The 26471-nt window shown below is 38.8% G+C and overlaps 1 protein-coding gene across 1 annotated transcript in view; it reads right to left on the reverse strand.

Annotated features, from left to right (window-relative positions):
- Positions 1–12663: 12663 nt before the first annotated feature.
- GTF2E1 (general transcription factor IIE, polypeptide 1, alpha 56kDa) overlaps positions 12664–26471 on the reverse strand; it is a 46339-nt gene continuing 32531 nt past the window's right edge. Inside the window, exons 3-4 of the mRNA XM_006884248.1 lie at positions 20958–21199; positions 12664–13162 (exon numbers count right to left, since the gene is read on the reverse strand). Of these exons, the coding sequence (XP_006884310.1) occupies positions 12738–13162; positions 20958–21199 (667 nt within the window). The 3' untranslated portion in view covers positions 12664–12737. The remainder of the gene's footprint in view (positions 13163–20957; positions 21200–26471) is intronic.

The raw sequence follows: 26471 nt of genomic DNA on the forward strand, positions 1-26471 counted from the left end.
TGTAACACATGCATAGGCCAAAAGGCAGTTGTTAGAACAGAACAAGGGGATACATACTGTGTAGAGGGCCATAGAATGTAAAGGACTGTATCCTTAGACTATGGCTGTGTGCTTTGCACACAGAAGGTGTCTTCAGAAAGAAGATTGTAAGCAGAGCTCAGAAGGCACTCTGAGAAGGAAGATTGCAAGTGGTTCTCATACATCTTTAGACACTGACTTTCATTATTATTCCTGCTCTTGATAAGGTTGTTGCAAGATGAGAGAAAGCACAGTTTATGAATACAAAGAAGTCTTGGTTGAATGTATCTAACTATGTACCCAGCCAATCTGAGCCCTATATTAATCTTGATGTTTCTACTTGTACCCAGCCCGCCTGGGTTCTATGATATAATCCTTAAAGTTTCTATTTTCCTGTGAACCATCTTTTTGTTTCCAAAAGGTATAAATAAAGATAGCACAGCTGCCCAGGGCCAGTCCTATTTCGTCCTGTCTGGCCGGTCCAGTCCTGTCCTGTGCTGTTTTGTCTTTGTAAGTTGTTTGTCTGTTGTGTCTTTATTTACTCATTTCTTCCAGGCATCATTTCCCCCAGAGAAGTAGGATAAGTAGTCCCCAACAATACTGCATGATTTATAATCAGTAAATATGTGCATTGGGTTCACATCCTTTCACCCAACTTATTCAATCTGTACATTTAGGGAATAGGCTGAGAAAATACCCTCTCTGAAGAGGAAGAGAGTGTCAGGATGGGAGGAAGACTCGTTAGTAACCTGAGCTACGCAAGTGACACAACCCTGCTTGTGGAAAGTGAAAAGGACTTGAAGTACTTACTGAAGATGCTCAATAACTAGATAGCCTTCCGTACAGATTACACTTCAACATCAAGAAAGCAAACATCCATACACCTGAGCCAGTAAGCAACATCATTAGCCACTAGAGCTACAAGTAAAAACTACACGATGCCAACTCACTCCTGATAAATGGCAGTTATAAATAAAAAGCCTAGAAAACAACAAATGCTGACAAAGATATGGGGAGATTGGAATCCTTATCCCCTATTGGTGGGACTGTAAAGTGGTATAACTACTGTGGACAATTCCTCAAATAACCACAAATAGAACATTTTGACTCAGAGCTCTAATAAAAGACACAAAGGGACATTCACACCTATGTTTACTGTACACCAGTCAAAAGAATAACAACAAAATAAATGGGTAAATAAATGTGGTCCATACATGCAAAAAAAAACCCAAAAAACCAATGATGGTGTCCTCTAAACATCCTAAAATGGAGATTAGTATTGAGGACATCATGCTGAATGGAATAAGTCAATCACAAAAGGACAGAAGGGTTTGAAGGTTTAAGGTAATAATCTTGCAACACAAATCAGTTTATGTCCGACATCCTGGTTTGTTAAGTAGGATCTGGGATCCTAAAAGCTTGTAAGCAGTCAAATAAGAGAAAGCTAACTGGTCTCTAGCATTAAAGCAAAAGAGAAGGGGGAAATCAAAGAGTTAGAGAAGAAACTGGTCTACAGGACTTCTAATCCACAGGAACCAATGAGAGTCATAGTAGATGATGGATGGATCCTGACGGATGGAAGAAGATGGAACAGAATTCAAAGTTCTTAAGAAGCCCAGGCTTACTTGCAGAGCTGATGTTAGAGGATTCTGGAGACTGTTGCCCTGAAATACTTTTTAAGCCTTGCAAAGAAACTATCCTGAAGTCATCTTTGAGCTAAACAACAAATTGGCTAATAATATCAAGCCTATTACCTGTAAGTACCTTGTTGTTGCTGACTGCTGTCGAGTTGAGCACAACTCATAGCGACTCTATGAACAAAAGACCTAATCCCTTTCCATAACTATCGTCATTTCTCCAAGTTCATAGAGTTTCCAGAGGCATGTGGTTTAGGAAGTGGATGCCACTCCTGCTTCCAAACCTGTTTTACAACTCGGAGTTCCACCAAACACTGTCCACATTGGAAAACCATTATGGTGTTTGATACCCCAATGGCCAAAGGTTCAGCATTATAGCAAAGCCAGATATACTGCACATTGGCAAAGAGTGATGTACAAAGTGGAAGAATATTCCTCCAGATATAACAACACTAGTTTCACTTAGCAGTTGTTAAGTATCATCAAGTCAAATACAACTCAAAGCGACCCTTGCATAAAAGGCCTGAACTCTGTTCTATAACTAACATAATTTCTGTACATTTATAGAATTTATAGAGTTTCCAGAGGCATCTAGTTTAGGAAGTGGATGCCATTCCTGCTTCCCAACCTGAATCAATCTGGAAGCTCTTCCAAACACTGTCCATGTTGGGTAACCATTATGGAATTTGACACAACTGTGGCACAGTGTTCAGCATCACAGCAACTCCAAGTTGTTCAGTACAGCAAATAGACAAACGATTGCTCCATCACTTAAAGAATATTCATTTTAAAATTAATAAATTTCTATTTCCTAGAGTAGAGACTCCAGGCCAGCCCACAGACCCAATCTCTCACTGTGGGATTTTAAAGACACACCCTTTAGCAGGTCTCCACCCTTGGTAACCTTCAAAAAGAAAAAAGAAAAAATTGGTATGAGACAATTATTCTAAAGCAAAAAGGAGAATGAGAAGGTAAATAGGGCTCTTTTAGTTATGGAATGCTAACAGAAACATTGCAGGTGAGGGGCTTTAACACACAGAAATTCATTTTCCTCACCGTTTAGGAGGCTAGAAGCCCAAAGTTGGGGTTCTGGCTCTAGTGTAAGGTTTTCCCTTTCTGTTGACTCTGCAGGGAAGGTGCTTCTCCTTTTAACTAGTTTCTTGACTCTTTGGAGAGCTTACGTGGCATAGGATCTATCTTCTCCCATTTCTACTTGCTTGTCTGCTCAATCTGCTATTTTCCAAAAGAGACTGACTTAAGACACATCCTACACTGTTATCACATGAAGCAGTAAAACCTAGTCCCAAATGAGATTAAAACCATAGGTGTAGGGATTATGATTTACAGCATATTTTCAGGGAGTAACATTCTATCCGTAACTGGGGCAGGGAAATGAGATTACAGGCAATGGTACAACCAGAATAAAAATAATAGAAATAATGTGAATGTTCATATACTGTGAAAAATGTTAAATGAATAATGTGTAGAAATTGTTAAGTGGAACCTTAATTTGCTGTGAAACTACCACCCAAAATACAATAACACACACACACACACACACACACACACACACACACACACACACACCACTCCTACATAAACAGAATCTTTAAAAGAAGTATTTTCGCATGGATCCATTCTCTCCTCCACTCATTTTGGCTTTACACACTTTAAGAGTATCTGCACTTACCTTGATTCCATGTTTCTTTTGTAATATAAGTAACTACCACAATAGACAATACATATACCACAGTGCTAGTTCTTTTCTGGAAAATCTTCCACCTATCTCCAAGAGATTTTTTAATAATAAAAAAAAAATTACAGCAGAGCTCCACTAGAAATTGACACATGTGAAATTGTTTTTTGGTCAGGGGGAAAATACCAGAAGGTGGAATTATATTTCTAAATTCTAAAAGACTTTCATGTTTGTGTTTTAATTGTCATTTTGGTTTCTTTTTTTAAACTCAAGAATGGAGAGAACAAGAAAGGACATATGTAAATCTTTCTATTATGGTCCTGGCTGGGAATCTAGCCACAGAGCCAACTGGTAAAAGAGAAGAAAATGCATTGCTCTTCTCATTTTCCCTTTCAATTGCCAATTCTCCCAAGCCTTATAAAAAAGAACTATGGTATATTCAATTATTTCTCCCTTAGTCATTCAGACGACTAGAAATGAAGCAGCTTGGCAAGATAGGAAGGAGTAACATCATTGTTTCTGCTATGGCTTGACAGACCTTCAGTTCCAAACCTACCACCCGCACTAGTCCCTCAAAGTATCCTTCCCCTGGTTTCAATTGCTAATACACATAAGATTCTTTTGTTTCCTGGTTATTGTCATTTGATATCAATTCAAAACCTACTACTGGTCACTGTGTATGCAAATATCAGGCCTGAAGGAATCTAAGTGATCCTAGCACAATCTTCTAATTATTAACAACTTGAAATATCAGCCTAGTGTTTCTATCAGGTAGAACATGACAGAAATCAGATAGCAGAGAAAAAAGAACCTAGTCTCTTGATTTACAAATCAGTCCAAATTGAGTATTTTCTTTCGATGAAACTGAGTACTATTCAAGGATTGGTTTGTGGGCTTTGGTGTGGTGCTTTGGTGGTGGTGTGTTTTTTTTGGTGTGTGTGTGTGTGTGCGTTTTGGTGGGAGTTGGGAAGCATTTTAAAATAAGAAAGATGTCTTCAAATCCAAAAGTAGACAGGATGTAAACAAAAATTTAGAAAGTATTTTTCTACCAGATACAAGGCTCTGGATCACGCAGGGTTGTTTATTGCCTTACTTTTAGCAAAGCTTGATGAGTGTTTTAGTGCATGAAGAGAAAAAGTATGTAAAGCCTTAGTTAATTTTTCATGCTGACTCCTAGAGATGGAAAGATAATTCTTGGTTCAGGGAAATATTTTGATAGTCTATTTTTTTATTATTATTATATTTTATTAGTTTCAATGAACATTCACAGGGATTCTGGGCTTTCACTCTTTAATTGCCGCACCATTCTCTCCACCCTCCTCCCCAGTTTGTTCTTCTTCCCCGCCATCCAAATGTCTGTTTTAATTGTCCAATTGCCACAGTGCTTGTCAAAGTCAGTTCTGATTAATCTCCTTTGTCGGTGTGTCCTTTGCCATTCCCTATCACTCCTCCCTGAGAGAGACTTCACCCTGATTCATAAGGAAAAGGGGATGGCGTATTCTCTTAGCTACTTCCTGCTGAAAAGGGGTGCTGTGGGTTTCAGGGTGAAGATCTTCTCTCACTACTCTAAAGGGCCCCTTTGGCAGTAGGAAACACATAGACTATTATGGAGATTGATTTTGGAATTTAGATGCACTCTTATTGTGTTTGGCCATACATGTTCATATCCTTGAAGATGTATCATGGGGGTGTTGCAACCTAGAAGACACAAATTTGACTAACAAGTTATAAGTACATGAGTCAAAAATTATGGAAAAGTAAAAGGAAAGATTCTTTCATTGTTTAACAAACCCTCCCCCAGGTCCCCTCCACCATTTAGCCCTCGCTCTAGACTCCTGTGATGACAGAAATACCTAGTTATATATGTCTTTTAAACAGTTTTCTCCCTCCTCTGTTTCAGTGCAGTATACATTATTGAACCCATCTTACTCAGTCTCTCCCCAACCCCAAGGACAGTCCCATTCTACAACAGTGGCATCATGTAATATTTGTCCTTTTGTGACTGGGATATTTCACTCAGCATAATGTTCTCCAGAGTCAACCATTTTGAATAATATTGCATGAGTTCCTTGTTTTTTAATGCAGCATAGTATTCCATTGTGTGAATATACCACAGCTTCTCTAGCCATTCGTTTGTTGATGGGCACTTAGGTTGTTTCCAACTCCTTGCTATTGTGAACAAAGCTGCAATAAACATGGGTGTGCAGCTGGCATAGCTGATAGTCTATTTTTGATAAGGGGGGGCTTTGGTGGTTTAGAGGTAAGGTGTTAGGCTGATAAACTAAAGATATGCTATTCAAATCAATCAGCTGTTCCATAGGAGAAAGATGGGTAATCTCCTCCTGTACGATTAACTACCAGTGAAAACCAGCTAGACGGTCAGGTATGAGTTGGCTCCTACTTGGTGGTACACAACAATACTTTTGATATGATAGCTTTCAAGATACTATTTAGAAATAACTAGGAAAAAACTGACATTGGGGTTGAGGGAAGACAGAGAAGAAGGGGAGGAATAATGTATGCTACATTGCAACAGATGAGGGAGAGAATTGTATAAAAAGGATATATGATATATTACTGTCATGACAGGAGTCCAGAATGAAGGCTGCACAGTGCAGTGGACTTGAGGGGAGGGGAGGGATTGCATAACAATGAAAGAGTTTTTCTTTTACTCATCAAGGAGAAAAGTGAATTGGAGGAGGGGTGTACAGGGAGAAAAGTACAACAATGAATGACTGGAAACCCTAAGTCTCTGTAAACTTTCATTAAAATTAATAATAAAATTTTTAAAACCCCAACAAACAACTACAGTATTCTTATGAATACATTCGTTTAACATTTCAAACTACAGCATTAGTTTAAAAATTGCTTTTGACACTCTATTTTTATGCATTTAATTTGAACAGGTAAATGTTACACGGAATTCATGAAACATCTAGTTTAGTCTGTTTCTAAAATGGGAATAGATGTCTGTTATAATATATTGAGGCCACTGTAATTTCCATCCCTGATTATGTATCTTTAGATAGAGAGAACCGCTTCATAGGTTTACTATAAGAAATGACTAAAGGAAGTAACATATGTAAAACATTTAAATTGGAATCTGGTATAAAATAAGTACTAAGTGTGGCACAGCCCATCAGGAGTAGCATTGCTAATCCAGAGGCTGCACCTCTTTGGTGCATGGAATCCACTTGAGGGTCAGCTAATGAGTTGGTTTTGACTTGAAGGCAACACGTTTGAGTTATTGACTTACTTTCTTTACTCACATATACACAATGTGAGTACACGTATACCCACAAATGTAGAAAAATGGAATCTCTCTATTGTTTTCTATTGTTGTTGTGTACTGTCAAGTTGGAAGTAACCCATAGCTAACCCTCCGGCAGGTTTTCAAAGGCTGTTAATCACATGGGAGGAGATCGTCAATCCTCCTGTGGAGCAGCTGGTAGATTTGAACCATGTGCCTTGGCAATTGCAACACAGCTTCTTCCCACCAGGCCAACAGAGCTCCCAGAATCTTTCTATACAAATTAAGGGTATCTTTTTCTGTCAATACATTTCCTTTGGCTATATGGTGTTGTGGTTTCAAACTTTAAAAATTGGCTTTTCTGGCCATTAGTCCTGTTGGGGGTCCATGGTATCCAGCCACCTCAGTTCTGAACACATGATCTTGCAAATCATCAACAGCTGTAGGGCCATTATAAGAAAGCACTTTCCACACTATGAAATATGATGGGGACAGTGGTGGAGTGGTTGTGAAGAGATTACGGAGGTACTGAAAAGAGATTGTGGCAAGGTATAGCCAGAGGAACCTGAATTTGTGTTATAAAGGTTTTGTTTGCTGGACAATTGAAAAAACCAGAGGCTTCTTGCATTTGTGCTGCTGAACTGAACTTGAGCTAATTGGAAAATTGTGCTTTGTTAATCTGGTTTGCGACTACTGAACTAAACCTTGCACTGGGTGGTATTTTTTGCTTCCCCTACTCCTCAATCTGTTTCCCTAATAAACCTCATAACTGTGAGTAAAGTCTGTGATCCAACAACAAATATTAGATATGAATGATTGGTAGAAAGAGGTGTAGGAGCCTAGGGGATGGCATCTCTGACTGCAATAGTGTTTACTGTTATAGATATGATTGATGGGGACAGTTTCCCTTTTTTTGAAGTAGGTAGAGGTCAGACTCAGTTACCGTCATGCTGTGTCTGTTCCTTTGGCAGGTTTCATTGGCAATACATACACTTATTCATTCTTCTGTCTTTACATGTGACATTTTTTCATAGCATATATTCCACTGGGGAGGGAGATGAAAAGAAACCCCCACACAAAATGCTAAGCTTTAGGATATGCTCAAAGAGCAGAGGAAGCAGTGATGTACGAAGGAGAATAAAGAGCCAATGAGGTGGCAGAGAACTAGGGCAGTTTATATAGCTAAGATACTAACTTGATAAAGTTTTAAGAGAAAAAAAGTTGGGTTGATAGCATCAAATACTGAAGAGAGGCCAAAGAAAAAGAGGTGACTAGGGCTGCTATATTAAACAGCTGGGACTGGAGAAAGCTCTTTTAGTACTATAGGGAAAAAACCAAATTTCAAGAGGGAGATGAAAGAAATACTCAATATATCTGATCTTTTACGAAGTTAATAGCAATGAAAAGAAAAATAGAACATTAGCTTTAGGAAGCAGAATATGTAAATTCAGAGTTATGGGAGAAACTAAGAGGTCTTTTTTATTTAAAAATCATTCACCTATAATTTACTTTTTAAAAATTTTTATTAGTTTTGTTATGTGCCATCCAATTACTTCAGACTTATAATGGCGATCCTATGTACAATTCTGAACCCTGCTCTATCCTGTGCCAACTTGATTGTCTCTGACACACCTACCCCCAACACCCTAGTCACTGAATCAATTCATATCATCCAGGTCTCCTTTCTTGCACTGTCTGTCCACCCTCCCAAGCATGATGTCCCTCTCAAAGGATTGGTCCCTCTTCATAACATGCCCGAAGTATGTCAGATGGAGCTTCAGAATCCTTGCCTCCAAGGAGTAGACTGGTTTCACTTTCTACAGGATGAACCTGTTTGTTCTCCTAGCAGTCCACAGTGTATTTAATTATCTTCTCCAGCACAGCTCAAAGGCATCAGTTCTCTTTCTATCATCCCTAGTCATTGTGCAGCTTTCTGATGCATAGCAAGTAATTGTGAAGACCAGGCACACCTTAGTCTCCAGACTGACACTGTTGCTCTTCAGTACTCTGGAGAGGTCCCTGATAGCAGACTTTCCCAGTGCAATTAGTTTATTTCCTAGCTTCTGGTACCAAGAATGTTGATTGTGGAGCCAAGCAAACTGAAGCTGTTAACAATCTCAATTTCCTCATCATCTATCATGATGCTGCCAATCGGCCCAGTGGTGAGAATTTTGTTTTCTTGATGTTGAGCTTCAATACATATTGAAGGCTGCAATCCTTGACCTGCAGCAAATGCCTCAGGCCCTTCTCAGTTTTAGCAAGCAAGGTTGTGTCATCTGCATAATGCAGGTTGTTGATGAGTCTTCCTCCAATCTTGATGCAACATTCCACATATAGATCAAAAAAGTTATGGAGATAGGACACATCCCTAGCGTACACCTTTCCCAGTTTTGAACCATGCTGTGTTTCCCTCCTGGTCCAGGTGTAGGGTTGTTTTGGGGGGGGGGGGGTTTTTTGCATAAACACAATCAAGTGTTCTGGGATTCCCATTCTTCTCAGAAATAGCCACAATTTGTTGTGATCCACACAGTCAAATGCCTTTCCATAGTCAATGAAACACAGATAAGACATTCCTCTGGTATGCTGCTTTCAGCCAAGATTCATCTAACATTAGCTATAATATCCCTAGTACTATGACCCCTTCTAAACACAGCCCGCACATTTGACAGTTTTCTGATGTGTTGTTCCAGCCATTTTTGGGTAATTTTCAACATAATCTTGCCTGCATGTGATATTAATGACATTGTTTGATAATTTCCACACTCTGTAAAGTCACTTTTGTTTGGAATAAGAACAAACGTGGATCTCTTCAGTCATTTGGCCAGGTGATTGTCTTCCAGATTTCTCAGCACAACTTAATGAGTGCATCCAGATCAGCGTCTGATTGTTGAATTATATCAATTGGTATGCTGTCAATGCCTGGGGCCTTAGTTTTGTGTTGTTTTTTTGGTTCTTTTCCCTATTCCTTCAGTGTTTTAATTTCTTCCTTCATCACCACAGGCTCTTGCTCTTATGTTGTTTAATGAAATTTTTCTGTGTTAGCCAATTACTTTTGGTACAGTGACTCAGTATACTCTTTCCGTCTTCTTTGAATGCTTGCTGGATCACTTAAGGATTAAAACCCGAGGCTTGTATTTGTTCTTCATTTCCTTCAGCTTAGGGAATGCCAAGTGAATTCAGGCCTTTTGATTTTCTGAGTCCAGCCCTTTGCACATTTCATTATAATACTTTGCCTGTGCTGCCTTTTGAAATTTTCTGTTCAGCTCAATTTCTTTTCTCCCATTTGCTTTGGATTCTTGGCGCTTTGCTGCAATATTCAGTCTCTTCTGACATCCATCTTGGTCTTTTCTCCCTCTTTGTAATGATCTTTTGCATTCTTCATGGATGATATTCTTGATATTCTCCCACAGCTCATCTGGTCTTTGCTCGTTAGTGTTCAAGGACTCAAACCTGTTCCTGACTGAGATTGTTTTGAAATTGAGGTGGGATAGACTCGGATTTTGGTTCCTTGGATTTGACTTAAACTTCTTAAGCTTTAGTTTGAACTTGCATATGGGTAGGTGATGATATGATTCACAGTCAGCACCTGGCCTAGTTTTCATCGCTGATACTGAACTTCTCCAGCTATTCTATAGATGTAATTGATCTCATTCCTTTGTAAACCATCAGGTGAAATCCATGTGTATAGTCTGCATTTATGTTTCTTACTAAAGTATTTGCAATAAATAAATCATTGATTGCACAGAATTTTATCCTATCTCCAACCTCACTTCTGTCACCAAGCCCACGTTTTCTGATTACTGATCCTTCTTCCTTGTTCCCAACTTCTGCATTTCAGTCACCCATTATTGCTTCTTTGATTGCATGTTTGACCAATTTGACGGCAAAAGTTGGTAGAAATGTATTTCCTCTTTTTTGTCTGTAGTTGTTGGTACATATATTTGAATGATAGCAGTATTCACTGGACTTCTTTGTCTGTTTATGGGTATTATCCTGTCACTCACAACATTGCATTTCAAGGTGGATGTAGAAATTACTTTAACTATGAAAGTAATCCTATTTTTCCTTGCCCTTTTCTTCCCAGCATAGATCGTATGATCATCTGATTCAGAATGTCCCATGACAATCTATCTCATTTCACCAATACCTATTATGTCAATATTTATGTGTTCCATTTCTTTAACAATGTTTAATTTTCTGACAGTCACAATTACTAGTGTCTGTTTACAATGTTCCTCCTCTTTTGTGTTTCCGTATTTGAGGGCTCAGCCTCCGTTGCCCTATCTGCTAGCCTACTCTAAGTGTGTTCTATTGTACATAGGGTTTTTGAAGGCCTGTTTTGGAAGTGGACAGCCAATTATCCTTCCTACTGTTTTCATTTGAATGTTCAGATTTAGAATAGTATCTGATAGAGAAGCATTTTACAGAAAGGAGCAGATGAAAGACATTTACCAATTAGAAGCAACCAATAGATTTGGAACATGTCTTGATACATCCATCCATCCCCTTGCTCCACCAGCATGCCGTGTTCCACTCCTGCTTACCCCATTCAACACATCCCCCCCCCCCCATCCAGCCCTTGCCCTTGATATGATGGCTTAGGGCTCAGGCCTTCTGTGAGGCCTAAAGCCTCATGCTGCTGCTGGTCTCTTATGCTGCGTCCAGTTTCTCTTCAGTTTAGGTGTCTCTAAGTCCAAATTCCAAGTACTGGTATTAGGGAAGGGTTTTTAATCTCAGGTGGTTCTGAGGAAAATTCCTTTGCATTGAGCTTCTGCTCCAGGACTAACTTCTTGTGATTTAGTACTTCTTCTCTTCCACTTGCAGCATGCTGCTCTCCCAGGAGAGGCTGATGTGTCATCTAGATCTGGTATGTAAGTGTTGTTTTCTTGGCCCAGCAGCCACATGACCAAGGGTCCAAAATCAGCTAAATATGTAGGCCGTTCCAGCCAGAATTAAGTAAAATTTTGTACAACTGTAAAAGTTTAAAAATAGGATTTAAAAGTTGAATCGTCCCATGTGTACAAGTTATGAAGGCTGTTCTTAAGGCAACTTATGGAAGAAAAAGTTTAGACCCAATAAACTGCTTCTATTATCTTAAACAATATATTAAAAGAAAAAGTCTGAACCACTTTTAAGTGGGGAAATATGCATTTTAATTATGCTCCAAGGTATTAGAGAGCTAAAAATTAAGAAATTTTGATTAATATAAAACAGATTTATTGTCAAAATTCAGGCATTAACGCAACCCATGTAAATAAATCCTCACTTCACACAAGGCTCAGATATCCTAATATTCTATCTTAACATCACATATGTACTATAAAATGATAAATACATAAAAATTACCAAGGGAAAATATCACAAAAAATACAACTGTGATAGATTCCTGTAGGAAAGGACCCCACCCCTAGCATTATTTTTTAATTTTTAGAGTTCTATCTTAGGTAATAATAATACTACATATCAGAACCAAAAAGAAAATGTCTGAGGTTACAATGCTCAACAATATACCAGATGTGCTCTAACAGACCATGTCTGACAAGAATCTAAGACAGAAAAGGCCTTCAGTGATGCTTTGAATGAGAAAGAGAAAAAAAATTACTCTTTGCCAACTTTTAGAACAGTTTCATCAAACAATTTATAGCACTGGCAAAGACTTGTAAAAGGGGCGAAAGGAGCTCCATCTTAGCTTTATAGAAAGGATCATCACACTCACTCAACTCTAAAAAGCACTCTTCACTCCTTTACTTGGACTCTTTGTCTTAAATTCTTATTTCCCCTTCCCACCTAATTTCTTTGTAAGGCTTTACCAAGAGAACATTTTCTGTTTTCTAACCAAACTAAACTAAACCAAACCAAACCAAACTAAAGGCATTAAGAAAAACGACAGAATCTACATAGTCTTGTCAGTTTTAAAGACACATATATTGGTTTGACAGGAATCATATGATTCAGACATATCCATGCCTCTTCTACACACACACACCCCCTTCTTTCCTTAAGTATACTAACTCCATCGTCAATATACTTTGAGGAGAATGATATTTGTACAAGATTAATTAAAAGTCACTTAAACATTTTTCTTCAAGGTGAGGCCTTTTTTTTTGAAATGAGCATTAGAGAAAGGAGGAAAAGTTCACTCAAAGAGGTCCTCAAACATGCGCTGTCCCATTGCTATGTATGCCTCCTTCTCCTCTGGTGTCATCTGGGCCACCAGCTCTGGTCGCTGGCTAACTTCGCTATAAGAGAACGGACGGCCAGCCACCATGACAACAGGGTCATCTGTCACTTCTTCAAACTCATCATCGTCCTCATCGTCTTCCCGATGGTGCACAGCCCCAGGTGCCGGACGGGGCGGAGAGTCATCATCTGACTCACTGGTTTCACTCTCCGAGTCACTTCCATTATTCGTGGTGACAGGAGCAGCCGCTCCCACAGAACCAGCCGTGGTAGAGGGTGTCTTCTTCTCATGAATGAGGAGGGCTCGCATGACCTCCTCATTGTCATCCGGACCTGAACGGCCATCTTCACGGTCCTGAAATGAGTCTATATCCATGGCACCTGGGGAAGGCAAATCAAGAAGGTTAATATACTCAATTATTCCTAAGACTGTGCGAAAAAGAACAGACCTGTTTATTGAACTGCTGTCCTTAAGGTTTTCAAAATGTTTCTCCCACATTGGGGTTTAAGTAGCATAACGGCTAGGTACATAGATTTTTAAGTTAAGACAGCCTTTAAATCTAGATTCTTCCATTTGCAAGCTGTACCGCCTAGGTAAATGATTTTATCTCTATATGGCAATACCTCTTTTCTGTAAAATGGAATGATAACAACAGGAGCTCTGGTAGCCTGGCACTGCCAACCCAAAGGCATGAGTTTGATTCCACCAGCTGCTTTGAAGGAGAAAGATGGCCAATCATCTCCTCCCATGCAATTTATCATCTCTGAAAACCTGCTAGAGGGTCAGTTATGAGTCAGTTCTAACTTGACAGCACATAACAATAATGGAAACAACATACTGAATAATGTCTATAAAGGATCTAGTAGCTGGCAAATAAGAAACCAAAATACAACTTCCCATCTTGTGCAGAGCAGAAGTTAAAAGCCTTATAACAAATTTTAAATTCCTCTCTTCCCTGCCACTTCCTCTTCTCCTTCCTTTTTTGTTCGTTCTGCTCCAGCCAATGTTGCCCTGTGGGACTTTTGTATACATCAAACAACACTGCTACTTCAAGACTTTTGTATTGTCTACTCCCTCTGCCTGGAATATTTTCCCTTTAGTCATCCATGTGGCTAACTTCCTTCTATCTTCCATGTTTTTGCTCAAATGTCACTCTTTTTAATTGATCCTCAATCTACATTCCCAATGTCCATAGTTTACTCCCCCCCACCCCCAACACTTATTATATAACACATTATGTACCATCGATTTAGAACCAACTCATAGCTGAACGTACATGGGAATTTCAGAGGCTATCAGTCACATGAGAGGAGAATGCCCATCTTTCTCCTGCAGAGAAGCAGGTGCATTAGAACTGAGTGCCTTTGGGTTAGCAGTGCAGCTCCTTACCACTAGGCCAAGAGAGTACCCTACTATCTAAATTGCAATTGACATATTCCCTTTGACTTTGCTTTCCCCTTTCCCAACAAGTAGACTCTATGGTGACAGATTTGTCTTTTTTTTAATTCACGGATACATCTCATGTACCTAGAATAGTGCCTGTCAGTTTTGGGGCACTAAATAAATTATTTGCTGAATGGGTGAATAAACAGTAGTTTTTATTTTTCTGAAGCAAATTAGGTACTTCAAGCTCTTATTAAAAACATATAGAATGATTAAGAATGTCATTAGGAACTCAACTCTGTACTCAAATCCTGACTCTAACATCTATGTGGCTTTGTCCAAATTATTTCATTTCTCTCTGCTTTAATTTTCTCCAGTGCAAAAAGGAGGGAAAAATAATGGTGTCTCCCTGAGCGAGGGGAGTAAGTGGAGTATCTGTGAGGTACTTAGACACCACCATCAAGAGAGGGCTTGGAATATCTGATCCTGCCCACAGAGTGAAAGCACCTTCTCATTTGCACACTGGAATGGATTAGCTGTAACCCTGGACATTTAGAAAGTGCAGAACTCCTGAGATAAGGCAACTAAGTAGGGAAAAGCAGAATGAAATGGAACCGATAAAGGCTCTAGGGCAGAGAAAACAGCCTTTTAATAACAGATGTCAAGGTGACAATTAAATTTAATATTACCTACTTCAAAACAGTGCCATAAACACCTGAGAGCCAGTGTAGTTAAAAACAAAAACCATAATGTATTCAAGTCTAAAAGGCAACTGATGCTTCTAAGAGAATGTTTTAAATAATATTACCAAGATAGTATTTTTCATGATGTTTACAGTGAATATAAAATTAGGAGAAAGCAAATCAGTTTTATAAATGAAATGAAGTCAAACCTAACAGATTTCTGAAAAGGTTTCCAAAAGTCTGGGTGGGGGTGGAGGGAAAGACAGACTTCAGTGTTTGGGGATTTTTTTTCAGACTTTGCTGTACATACAAAAAATAAAAAAGGAGTAGTTGGGGTGAAGGAGCACAACTCTGGATGGATAAGTAGAAACAATAATGCTAGAAACAGTTCAACAGTGGGCTTGGGCTTTTAAACTTAAAAACGTGATCAAACTATCATATAAAGGCCAAGAAAACAGTCCTAAAAATCCCTCACATGTTTCTAAAGTTGTCTATGTGCTTCCAGAACCAAAGCAGCAAACGTCAGTTAAGAACCTCAATGAAGAGTGAAGCCATGCCTGGAGAATAGCGTGTGTTATTCTCGCCACTGGCTGATATCAAGTATTTCACAATTAGAGATGGGCCAGAAAAAGACAAAGGGGGGAAACCCCCCGCATGTCAAGGAAATTTAGGTAGAGGGCAAAAAGTACAATCAAAATGAGTTAGACAATTCATTATAGCAGTGGAAACATAACTGAAGTCTATAAAAATCTTACAGATATTTTGAGCTTGAGGACTAAAGTTTAGGACAAATATGACTCACTTCACATGTTCACTGGACAGAAGTTTTTCTATTATTATGAACTTTTTGGGTTTTTTTATCCTTTTTCTGTTTTGAAAGAAAAATTTCTTAAATAATAAGCCTTTGAAAACCCTACGAACACTAGAGGAATGATTTTGGGAAGGGTGGAAGGTCAGCAAAGGAGAGGAAGACCCTCAACCAGCTGGACTGACACAGTGACTGCTGAAATGGGCTCTTGTGTGTCAGAATGTGTGAGGAAGGCACAGGACAGAACAGGGTTCAGAGTTCTTTGGGTTGCTATGAGTTGTACTCAACTCAATGGCACCAACAACTTAGAGTGAAAATTTACGAAGCAAATTGGTTTGCCATCTAATCATTTATACATATTGTTTTACAACATTAATGACAATACCCACAATGTAACTTCACTCGTTCTGCTTTACCTCTGTGATTCTTGGTTCCATCTACTCCTTCCTGCCTTCTGAGCAAGTGCTGCCCTTTTGATCTTGTATTGTTGACTGTTCTAACGGATGAGTTTTGATTTTGTTGCTGTTGTTAGGTGTTACGAGTTGAGGAGGACTCATTGCAACCCTATGAACAAAAGATCTGAATCCTATTCTGTGCCATCCTCACACTTCTTGACAGACAAGAGCTCACTGCGACAGTCACTGTGCCAATCCACCTGGTGGAGGGTCTTCTCCTTTGCTGACCCTCCATCCTTTCCAGCATCGTGTCCCTCTCCAAGAAATAGCCCCTCCTAGCAACATGCCCAAACTACATGAGGTGAAGCCTCATCATTCTTGCCTCCTAAGAGCACTCGGTGTAACCTTTCCAAGACTTATCTATTTGTTCTCTTGGCTGTCCATGGGATGTTCGGTGCCCTAACACCACAGCTGTCAATTTTTTTTTTGTCATCCTTATTCACTGTGCATAGCACATGTTTGGAAAGACTATGGCCTGAATCATATGCAACTTAGTCCTCAAACTGACATGATTACTCCTCAATAATTTGGAGATGTCCCTAACTATAGATTTTTCCAGAGCAATACATCTCCTTATTTTCTGACTGCTGTTACCAAGGGTGTTAACTGTAGATCCAAGCAAGATGAAGCTGTTGACAGTTTTAATTTCCTCTCCATCCATCATGATATTGCCTATCAGTCCAGTGGTAAGAATCTTTTTCTTCGTGACACTGAAATGCCAAGGGGTGAGAAACTCCTTCATATTCCTATTCACTCTATAGGCCTGTCTTTGTTTGGCTGAAGAAGCATTGATGCTTTTGAGCTGTGAGGTTGGAGAAGAGTACTGAAAATCCCATGAAATGCCAAAACAACAAACAGGTGTGTCTTGGAAAAAGTGCAGCCACAGTGCTCCTTGGAGGCAAAGATGGAACCTTGTCTCACATTCTTTGGGCACGCTTCTAGGAGAGGTTATTCCTTAGAGAGGGATGTAATGCTTAGAAAGGCAGAGGGTCAGCAAAGAAGATCCTCAAGCGGGTGGACTGACATAGTGACTGCCGCACTGAGCTCTATCTAGTGTGTCAGGATGGTGCAGGATAGGACAGGGTTCAGATCTATTATTCATAGGGTTGTTATGAGTCGTATTGGACTCAAAGACACCTAACAACAATAGCATTGTTAGGCTGAAAGCTGAGCCACAGGTGAGTTAAGTTGTACTTTAGAAGGGTACCCTTCTCTTGGTCTTAAGAGGTTCCCCCTGATTCCATCAGACCAGTGTATCTGGGCATTTTTTGGGTTTGAGTTTTGTTCCATATGTGTTTGTTCACTCTATCCAAGACCTTCTAGTGTGATTATTTTTAGAGTGGTAAACAGTGTTAGTCAGGCACTGTTAGTTCTTCTGGGCTCGGAGTTGTGGAGGCTAAGTTGTGAAAAAAAGTCCTTTGGTCCTTTGGATTGTTTCTAGGTATCTTTGATTGTCTTCCCCTTTTTTCCAAACAAGGAGAGACCAATCGTTGCATTTTAGATGGCTGTTTGTGAGCTGTTAAGGCCGTAGATGCTAGTCACCAAAGTAGGATATAGAACATTGCCTCTGTGACTTTGCTAAGCCAATTGGCCTTGGTGCCTCCTGAAACCCTAGGAGCAGCTATCATGAATCATAATGAAGGTAAGTCTAAAGGTGACAGCATACTATTTTTGCATAAATGAATATTCATAAAGCATAATTAGGCAGGCTAGATTACTTATTTAAGACCCTTAGGATTCATATTCTCCAATTTAGAAATGACAGATATTGAATGTTTACATTTATGAGCTTAACTGATTATAATATTAATTAAAAGGGCTTCTAAACAATTCAATTTTATTTCTTCATTCAAAGAAAAGAAAGTTTGGCTGCTTTAAGAACAGGTAAGAAGTTGGGACAAACTCATTAAAACACGGTAACTACGTATAATCTAGAACTTGAATCAAAATATCTAGACATCATTAAATAAATACACCTACACAGTCAGAAACACAAACTTTTTGTTGTTGAATTGCTCCTAACTCATAGTGACCCTGCTGTTGTGTGCCAGTTGGAACTGACACAAAGCTGACTCTCTGGTGGATTATTAGAGGCAGTAAATCACGTGGGAGGGACTGTCCATCCTCCTGTGGGACAGCTGGTGGATTCGAACTGTGCACATTGTTCTGTAGGGTTCTCAAGGCTGTAATGCACAAGGTCCTAGTGCTGTCGTAACAAGCAGTTTTCAATTACTAATGACACTTCATTATTAAAGAAGTACTAATTCAGCTGACCCCTTAGTAACAATACGTAACCTGTAACTAGGACCCAAAGATTCTTAAACTAATGAAATGTAACCAGAAGTACAGAGACCCATCTTCTCCTCTGCCTTCCAGTTTGAATCATCTTTGCTTAATCTTAGCCTCCTATTTGAGCCTCCTTCAAAACCATCAACATTCACATTAAATCAAAGGAATAAAATCTTGCCATTTTTAAATTTCTTAAGAGCACTATACAATTTTTAACTCTGGCTCATAGAGAGTTCTCAAAGATTTTAGAGCAAAATTTTGCTGATCTTCTAACAGAAAATGACACCTCCATAATCACTTTGAGAAGCTTTTGGTGGCATGGTGGTTAAAATGTCTGGGGGCTAACTTCAAGATAGTGACTCATCAGTCACTCCTCAAAAGAAAGACAGGGCAGTCTGCTGTCTGCTTCCATCAACATTTACAGCCTCTGAAACCATGTGGTGGGCAGCTCACTCTGTCCTTTGTCACAGTAAGTCACAATCAACTTGATGGCAGCAGGCTTGGGTTGAGTTTTTTTAAATCATTATGGATTTTTTTAATATATTTTAAGATGCAGAAACTCCTTGGTATTTCTGTTAGTTAACATGAAAGTTTCCATTCTTATCACTTGCATTTTGACAGCTGACAGCACTCACCTTCTACACAATGCACTTGTTCTGGCTCTTGCTTACAGCATGCTGTTATCATGGTCAGAAATAGGCCTATCCACAAAGGTTGTAACAAATACAGTTCAGTTACAAAGGAAAAAAAAAAGAAGAAGAAATAGGCCTATATGTTGCTTATAGAGAAAAATTGGCTTCTGCTAGACAGGCCAAGCAAAGAGGCAGCATTAGATTGCCAACGAGGACTAGCAAAGAGAGTAAACGTAAATAAAATTGAGACTAATGGGAGTTGGGGAGGTAGACTTTGATATCTTAATAGTTTAAAATTTTCATTAGTGGGAGCCAAGAGAACACAAGACCTTTGTTGGACTTTATTAAATGTGCTATATTCAATGTAGGGAATTCTGGTATGAAGCTACATGGGCAACCCAAAGGTATGTGGTTCAAATCCCCCAACTTCTCTATGGGAGAAAGATGGGCAATCTCCTCCCCTGTGATTAACTGCCTCTAAAAGCCCCTGCTGGGTAAGCTATGCATCTGTTCTGACACTGTGCTACACAACAACCATAACAATGCATAGTAATATTCCAATGCAGGGAAATGAATGAATGAATGAATGAATAATTAAAAAATGTATGTCAGAACCGTATTTTAAGATTAAACGAGAAATTAATATGGCTATTATGAACATAATAGTACTTTTCCAAGAAACTTAACATACAGAGACAGAAATGTCCCAAATCTAGTTAGTGATTTGAGTCAAAATGTTTTAATGCTTATTATTTTTCCTGTTAAAATGCAACTGCTTTATAAAGATGCAATGAATTATCAGTAAAACTATAGGCAGTTCCTAGGTTACAAACAAATCAATTCAAACCAAGTGCATCTTTAAGAATTTGTAGGTGAGATCTCTTGGACGGGATTTTTTTTCTTTTTTTATTTCTTTTAATTGAGAGAGGGCCGAGTACTTGAGGTGAAGTGCTGGGACTAAGAAGGGAAGGTGCGCTCGGCTGTAAGCAGAGCAAAACTTAATCCAAGATCATGGCAAGACATCTGAAATTCATTGCTAGGACTGTGATAATATAGGATGGCAACGTGGCAGGTGCATACAGGAGTCTGAACAGAATCCTCAGCATGGATGCGTTCACTGAAGACATTAAGCAAAGGCGGTACTATAAGAAGTCATGCCGCAAGCGACAGTGGGAAAGCGATGAGACCTGCCGAAGGATCTACAACATGGAAACAACCAGAAAAATCAACTTCCTGATGCGAAAGAATCAGGCAGATCCAAGGCAGGGCTGCTAAGGCAGTTTGTGTCTCCACTTATTTTCTTTCTTGCATCCATATTCTATTACTATTCCCAACAATAAACTCAATCACATGTATGCAAATACACAGATAATCCAATGAGTCATCAATGGACACTGTGTTTTATTAAAGTGAAAGAGAAATTGAGCCGAAAAGTACTCTAAGGGCAATGAGGAAATATTCTAGCATGTAGTAGAAGGTATCTACTGTTTCTTACCTGTTATTGTAAAACTCAAAGCAAGATGTTATTAGTGAAGCATCTGTTATACTTTATAGAATCCCCCTCCTCCCAAACCATTAGGTAAAGGAAAAAAGAATTTGTAGGTGAATTCAAACTGGTGTGTATGTTCCTACTTAAGTGTCATTCTAGTGCAAGAAAAGAAAGGTTCCAAGTCATTCCAACGATTTAAAAGTTGCAAGTGAAGGTAATTTTGGTAAGGAACTACTGCAAATAGATGTTGGTTCAATCATTTTAAAGTGAGGGCAAATGTCTGTAATACTGAAATACCAGTAGTTGTTCCTAGTGTATGTTCTATTCCTAACCTGGGGACTCTGAATTTCAGAAACACACAGGCACTTTCTGTTTTAGTCCAGTCCATTTTCTGCTGAAATCAAGGCCTTCCCGTTTTAATGACTTCTAGTCTTACCTTCTTTCATATCTTCAGAACTGTATGCCCCTTGGACAGTGCTCTCTCTCAACCAAATGGGTCTCTCTTTGGCAGATTTCCCTTCCAGGGAGGTTCGATGAAGATCTTCTTGGTCATCCATGTTGATGACAACATTCTGGGTGTATAAGTCCTCATAGGAGGGACCTTTGGTGGACCATGCTTCCCGGTGGTGCCCACTGGCCAGGCCAGCAGCTCCAGCAGTAGCTGCTGCACGGTCCTTGCTATACAACAAAGACAGAAGAGAACAGGAAGAAGAAAAATTAAAGACATGGTATTGGAAAAGGAGTGAAGTTGGAGGAGTGTTTGTTGAAGTAAATAAAAGTACACATACTTAAACAATTTTTAAAAACACCTCTTATACCTCAGGGAAAAGGCTGGTCTATATAAATGACTGAGATTTTATAGATTAAGATGTTTCAATAACTCCATTTATATAGGGTGGGGGGTGGGGGGCAATGAGAACAGTAACATCTGCTTAAAGATACTCCAAAAAACAATAAATTCATTGTCGTCAAGTCAGAACCAATTAATAGCTGACCCTCCATTGGGTTTCTGAGACTGTAAACTGCAAGGGAGGAGACTGGCATTTGACTTGGTAGTGCAACTTCATATAACACCTTTTCTCATTATTTTGCTTTAAAAACAGAAAAATTTAAAGCAAGTGTGTGTATGTGTGTGAGTGCGCGCGCACCCACTTTGTATTTGAAATAGGACTTTTTAGATGAGATTTATTGCATTGTAGCTCATATAAAATACAATTACCCTATTTGAAATGTGTACATCAATGGCTTTTAGTCTATTCATTGAGCTGTGCAACCTTCACCACAGTCAAATTTCAGAACAATTTCATCACCTCCAAAAGAAACCATGCCATCCATAACCAAACTTCAGGGTCTCCCCATTTCCCTTAGCCCTAATAACCAGCAACCAACTTTTCAATACATAGTTTGCCTATTCTTTTTCTATTTGTTCCCTATTTGTATCTGCTTGATTGTTTGACAGCCTTTGACTCCATCTGATCCACTGTACATCTGCACTCATGTCATATCTGTTCTGCCTACTGATGTTTTCTGCTTCTGTGCCAGACTCTTCCTCCCCCTCTGTTGAGCAGCTATGCGTAATCCCATAACCTATCTTCATTCACATTTCTTGAGCTGTCCCCTCACCATGCTTACTCTGTCCTTCCAGGGTCCACTGACTCCTACAGCCCCATGTGTCTCCTTTATTTCTCTTGCATTTTTCTCTCAAATCTTTTCCATAGACAAAGCCTAGATTCACACCACTTTGTGGAACCTTATCCCACTTTGAACTTCATCAGTATATCTTTATTCATGTTTATGTTCTATACCACTGTGCTCTCATAAGCTGCTCACTGTTTTGCTCTTTGGCCCTGTATCACCTCCACTTATATCAATCTCTCCATTGCTTCCTGCGCCTACTTTTTAACAGCTGCTTGGATGTTCTGTCTCATTGCTTACTGGAGATTTTTCTGTGTACCCGATCAGATCATTACATTTCTCCTTTTTTTTTCCACCCTTTGCAGATATTCTTGGTCTTATCTACACCCCTCCTGCCCTGCCTCTCTGGGTATCTACAGGCTCATTCTCACTTTCACTATCACAAGACAAGCTTTCCCCAGTTGTACAATCTATGCTAATTCAGTCATTTAATCCAAGGTTGCCAGTTATTCTCTCTGCATTCTTTAACTGGGCAAACTGCACCAGGTACCAATTTGTACTTCACTAAACTACTCTCTCCCAAAGACTTATCCTGGCCCCTATTCCGTTTGTTCTATATCTCTAATTTTTTCCCTCCTCCACAACTATGTCATTGCTCCCACTCTGTACTAGTTATTTGCTCTCTCACTCTAAGTCTAGACCTATGAGGGAACTCACTATCTCTCTGAAAACAACCTATTTGTCTTACTGCATTTTAAAATCTTAAGCTACAATCGCAAACACTTGGTCTTGGTCTCTCCATTCTATTTCTTTCTGCATTCACCTGATGTTATTTTTTTACACTACTTATTCTGTTTGTCTCCATTTAATTGTCTGTCCCTATCACTGCAATCTGTCTCATTTTGTCCTCTAAAAGGCTGTGTCACACTGCCTTCACTGTTGTTCTTCAGTACAATCGAGTCAGAACCAACCCCAAGCTGACCCCCAGCGGGTTTTCTGAGGCTGTTAATCGCATGGGAGGAGACTGCTCATCCTTCTCCCATGGAGCAGCTGGTAGACTCGAACCACATGTCTTCGGGATTGCAGTGCAGTTTCTTATCAATGAGGCATCAGAGTTCCCCACCTTCACTGTAATCAGCCTGTTTTGTTTTGGATTTAAGTCTCCCTCACTTTTTTTTTTCCTTCTCTTTTGGCCTGAATTGTGCTTATGTGTTTGCTATGTCTGAGTTTTTCCTCTCATCAATTTGGGTTTTTAAAATCTTCCAGAGGTCTCATAAGCTTTTTGTATCACCCTGAGCCTGCTCTATAAACCTGTCTACCCCTCAGTGTAGCTCCCTGAGCTAACCATATGCCTGTCTGTCTCTTTCCACCCACTCAACATTTCTTCAACTCTGATGTGGCCAACTCAATTCCTGGCTTCATCTGTCTCTCCATCTAGACTCTGAAATGTTTCATTCACTCTTTCTGAGGCTACTCTAGTTTTCATTTATATTCTAGAATTAACACAAAATATTACCTTCTGAGAGTTGTCAAGTATTCACTATTTGAGTAGAAAAGAAAGACTAGAGAAAAAGAACAAGAATATGAAAATAAATGTTAGCAAGAGATAACAGTTGAAAAGGCTTCTGTTTTTAGTACTCTCTTCAGAAACTCAAGATTAGTTTTACTCCACTTTGAGGCAGGAGAAATCGGACTGCAAATCAAATTTTAAAATTTCATAGATTTTTTTAAAATGTTATTTTTAACCATGGACACTAGCTATGCAGATTTAATTTCTACCTTCACCACAGATATAGACAAACCTAAATGACCGTTAATATGGCATTAGAAGAAATCTATATGAGACAGGCTTAGGTCAATGCTGTTCGTATATGTAAATTTTCTTCTATGGAGATAATGTAGGCATTTCGCTTGAGGATAACAAAAGTGGTAATTCTGGCTTGAATCTTTTCACATTATTTAAGTCTTTTTGAACAGTTATGTCTTAAAAGGAGTAATTCTTACTCAGGAGTAGCAAATGTGTCTAATTTTAAAAGCAAATTTGTCCATTATCTAACTTAAAACCAAACCCACTACCTTTGCTTGAGACACTCCCATCAGATTCTGGAAATGTAAATCTTTATGGGAGAAGACTGCCTTATCTTCCTTCTATGGAGTGGCGGGTGGGTTTTAACTGCCAATTATTTGGTTAGCAGTCCTACAGGTATGTCACCTGCCCAAAATCCAAACCCAATGCCCTAGAATCAATTCTAATTCAAAGCGATCTTTCATCTGGTTTCTGAAACTGTTAAGTCTTTTTGGGAGGAAACTGCCCATCTTTTTCTCTTGGAGCAACTGGTGAATTCATACAGCTGGTCTTTGGGTTAGCAGTCTAACATGTCATATATTATTGTTCCCAGAGGTCCTTAAATAATCTTAAGATAAATGTTAAATAAGAAATGAAGGAAGAGCAGAGGCAAAGAATTTCATTCCATCAGTATGATGTTGATTACCTTTGAGTCAAGCATGACCTATAGTGACCCTATGAACAGAAGGTCTGAAGCCCCTCTACAACTATCGACAATTATCAAAGTTAACAGATTTTCCGAAAGCGTGTTATTTAGGAAGTGGATGCCGTTCCTGCTTCCAGCCTAGGTGAGCCTTACTGTTAATGATATTATGAAAAACTGGAACCATTCCCAAACTCTCAGGTTTAAGTCAAATGACAGTTCTATTAAAGGAAGTTTAATGAAGACACACTAGATTTTGATTATATATCTATAACTAAAATAATCTGATACTTATTTTTATAATATTAATGAGTTACTATAATCTCTGCATTCTGATATTACTCTTGATGCTTCCTTTCTTATACCTGGGGTGCAATGGCTGTAATGCAAATTCTAGAGTTGGTAACAATTCCTATTTTGTTCAGAAAGTACAAATCATCACAGCTTCTAAGATATTATAGCCAGGCAATAGAGCTTGACCAATGTTCTGTGAAACAATCATGGCAGTGTAACATCTGCTTACTTATTTCCAATGGCCTATTCTCTAGTCAGTGGAAACAGCCCTAATTTTTCTGGCTAGTAAGTAGCTCCAGGTACTTCATTCTGTCTCTATTTCTTGACTATTTCTCCCTTTCTTCCTTAGTCACTAGACTGTTGAGAATCCTCTTTCCTGATCAGTTTATTCCTTCTGTCTCCTCCTTTCTAATCTCTGGGATGACCATCATTTCTGATAAGAAATGGACACTTTGTATGATACAGAGGTATCTGTTTGTTGGGCCTGTGATGACACTGTACCAGTAAGATTTCTCTTAGCTGTGGAATAAAGAGATATTAGAATAAAGAGCTTGAAATGGGAAGAGGATTATGATAGGTCAATAGGGACAGGTAGTTAACATCAGAAGCAGATGTCACTGATAGTGATGAATGAATGCTACTGTAGTAGAAAAGCATATTAATAAACAAGAGAAATCCCACAATTAGAAGTACAAGCATAATTCAAAGACAATACTACATTGTGTAGAGAGTCATATTTCTACATGAAATGATCAAATCACAAACAAAATCAAAAGCCATCAAGGTAATTCTTCCTCATGAACCTCAGAATATCTTTCAATTTTTGTGAAATCAATTTCCTCCACTGGATTTTATAAGAGCTACAGTATAATTTAAGTGGACAGAAAGATTAATATATGTTATTGTTGCTTAATTATAATATATAGCTAAAATAGCCAGTATGAAATAACCAGTAACAAAATCTTAAGACTTTACACTGACATGTCTGATACTGTATGTCCACTGTGGCTACTCCCCTTCTGTGCTTACTGATTTATTTGAAAACTGATCACTCTAGAACATTCTCCAACTCTAAGAGATGAATCTTAATTAAACATCAATCATGTGATCTCATTTTCTTTGCCAAAAGGCTGCTTTAGAAATAAGCACATAAAACAATTCTTGTGAGATATTTAAAGAATGAGATGATGAAGGAAGACCTCTCTTAAATAAAACAGGACACATGGATGATCATTTTATCTGCACTGGGGCACTCAATGTCTAAAACACCATGGCCATCTTTCACTAACACTTTTATGGTCCCAGGAGGACATGCTCAGTAGAGAATAAAGATGTAACAAACCTAGATTCCAGCTAGACTGTAACTGAGTTGTGAAATGAACTAATTATGAACCCTAACAATTCTAGTCATACAAAGCAAAATTTCTTATTGTTTAATCTTCCCCTCGTTGATTTTTTCCCATTATGTACAGTATATAAAGTCCAAAACTTTTACAGATATAAAATTTGCTGTTCAACTGGAAAGTGTTTAA

The sequence above is a fragment of the Elephantulus edwardii genome, unplaced genomic scaffold (assembly GCF_000299155.1).
Source record: "Elephantulus edwardii isolate Elephantulus edwardi_28Jun2011 unplaced genomic scaffold, EleEdw1.0 scaffold00032, whole genome shotgun sequence".
NCBI classification, from domain to species: Eukaryota; Metazoa; Chordata; class Mammalia; order Macroscelidea; family Macroscelididae; genus Elephantulus; species Elephantulus edwardii.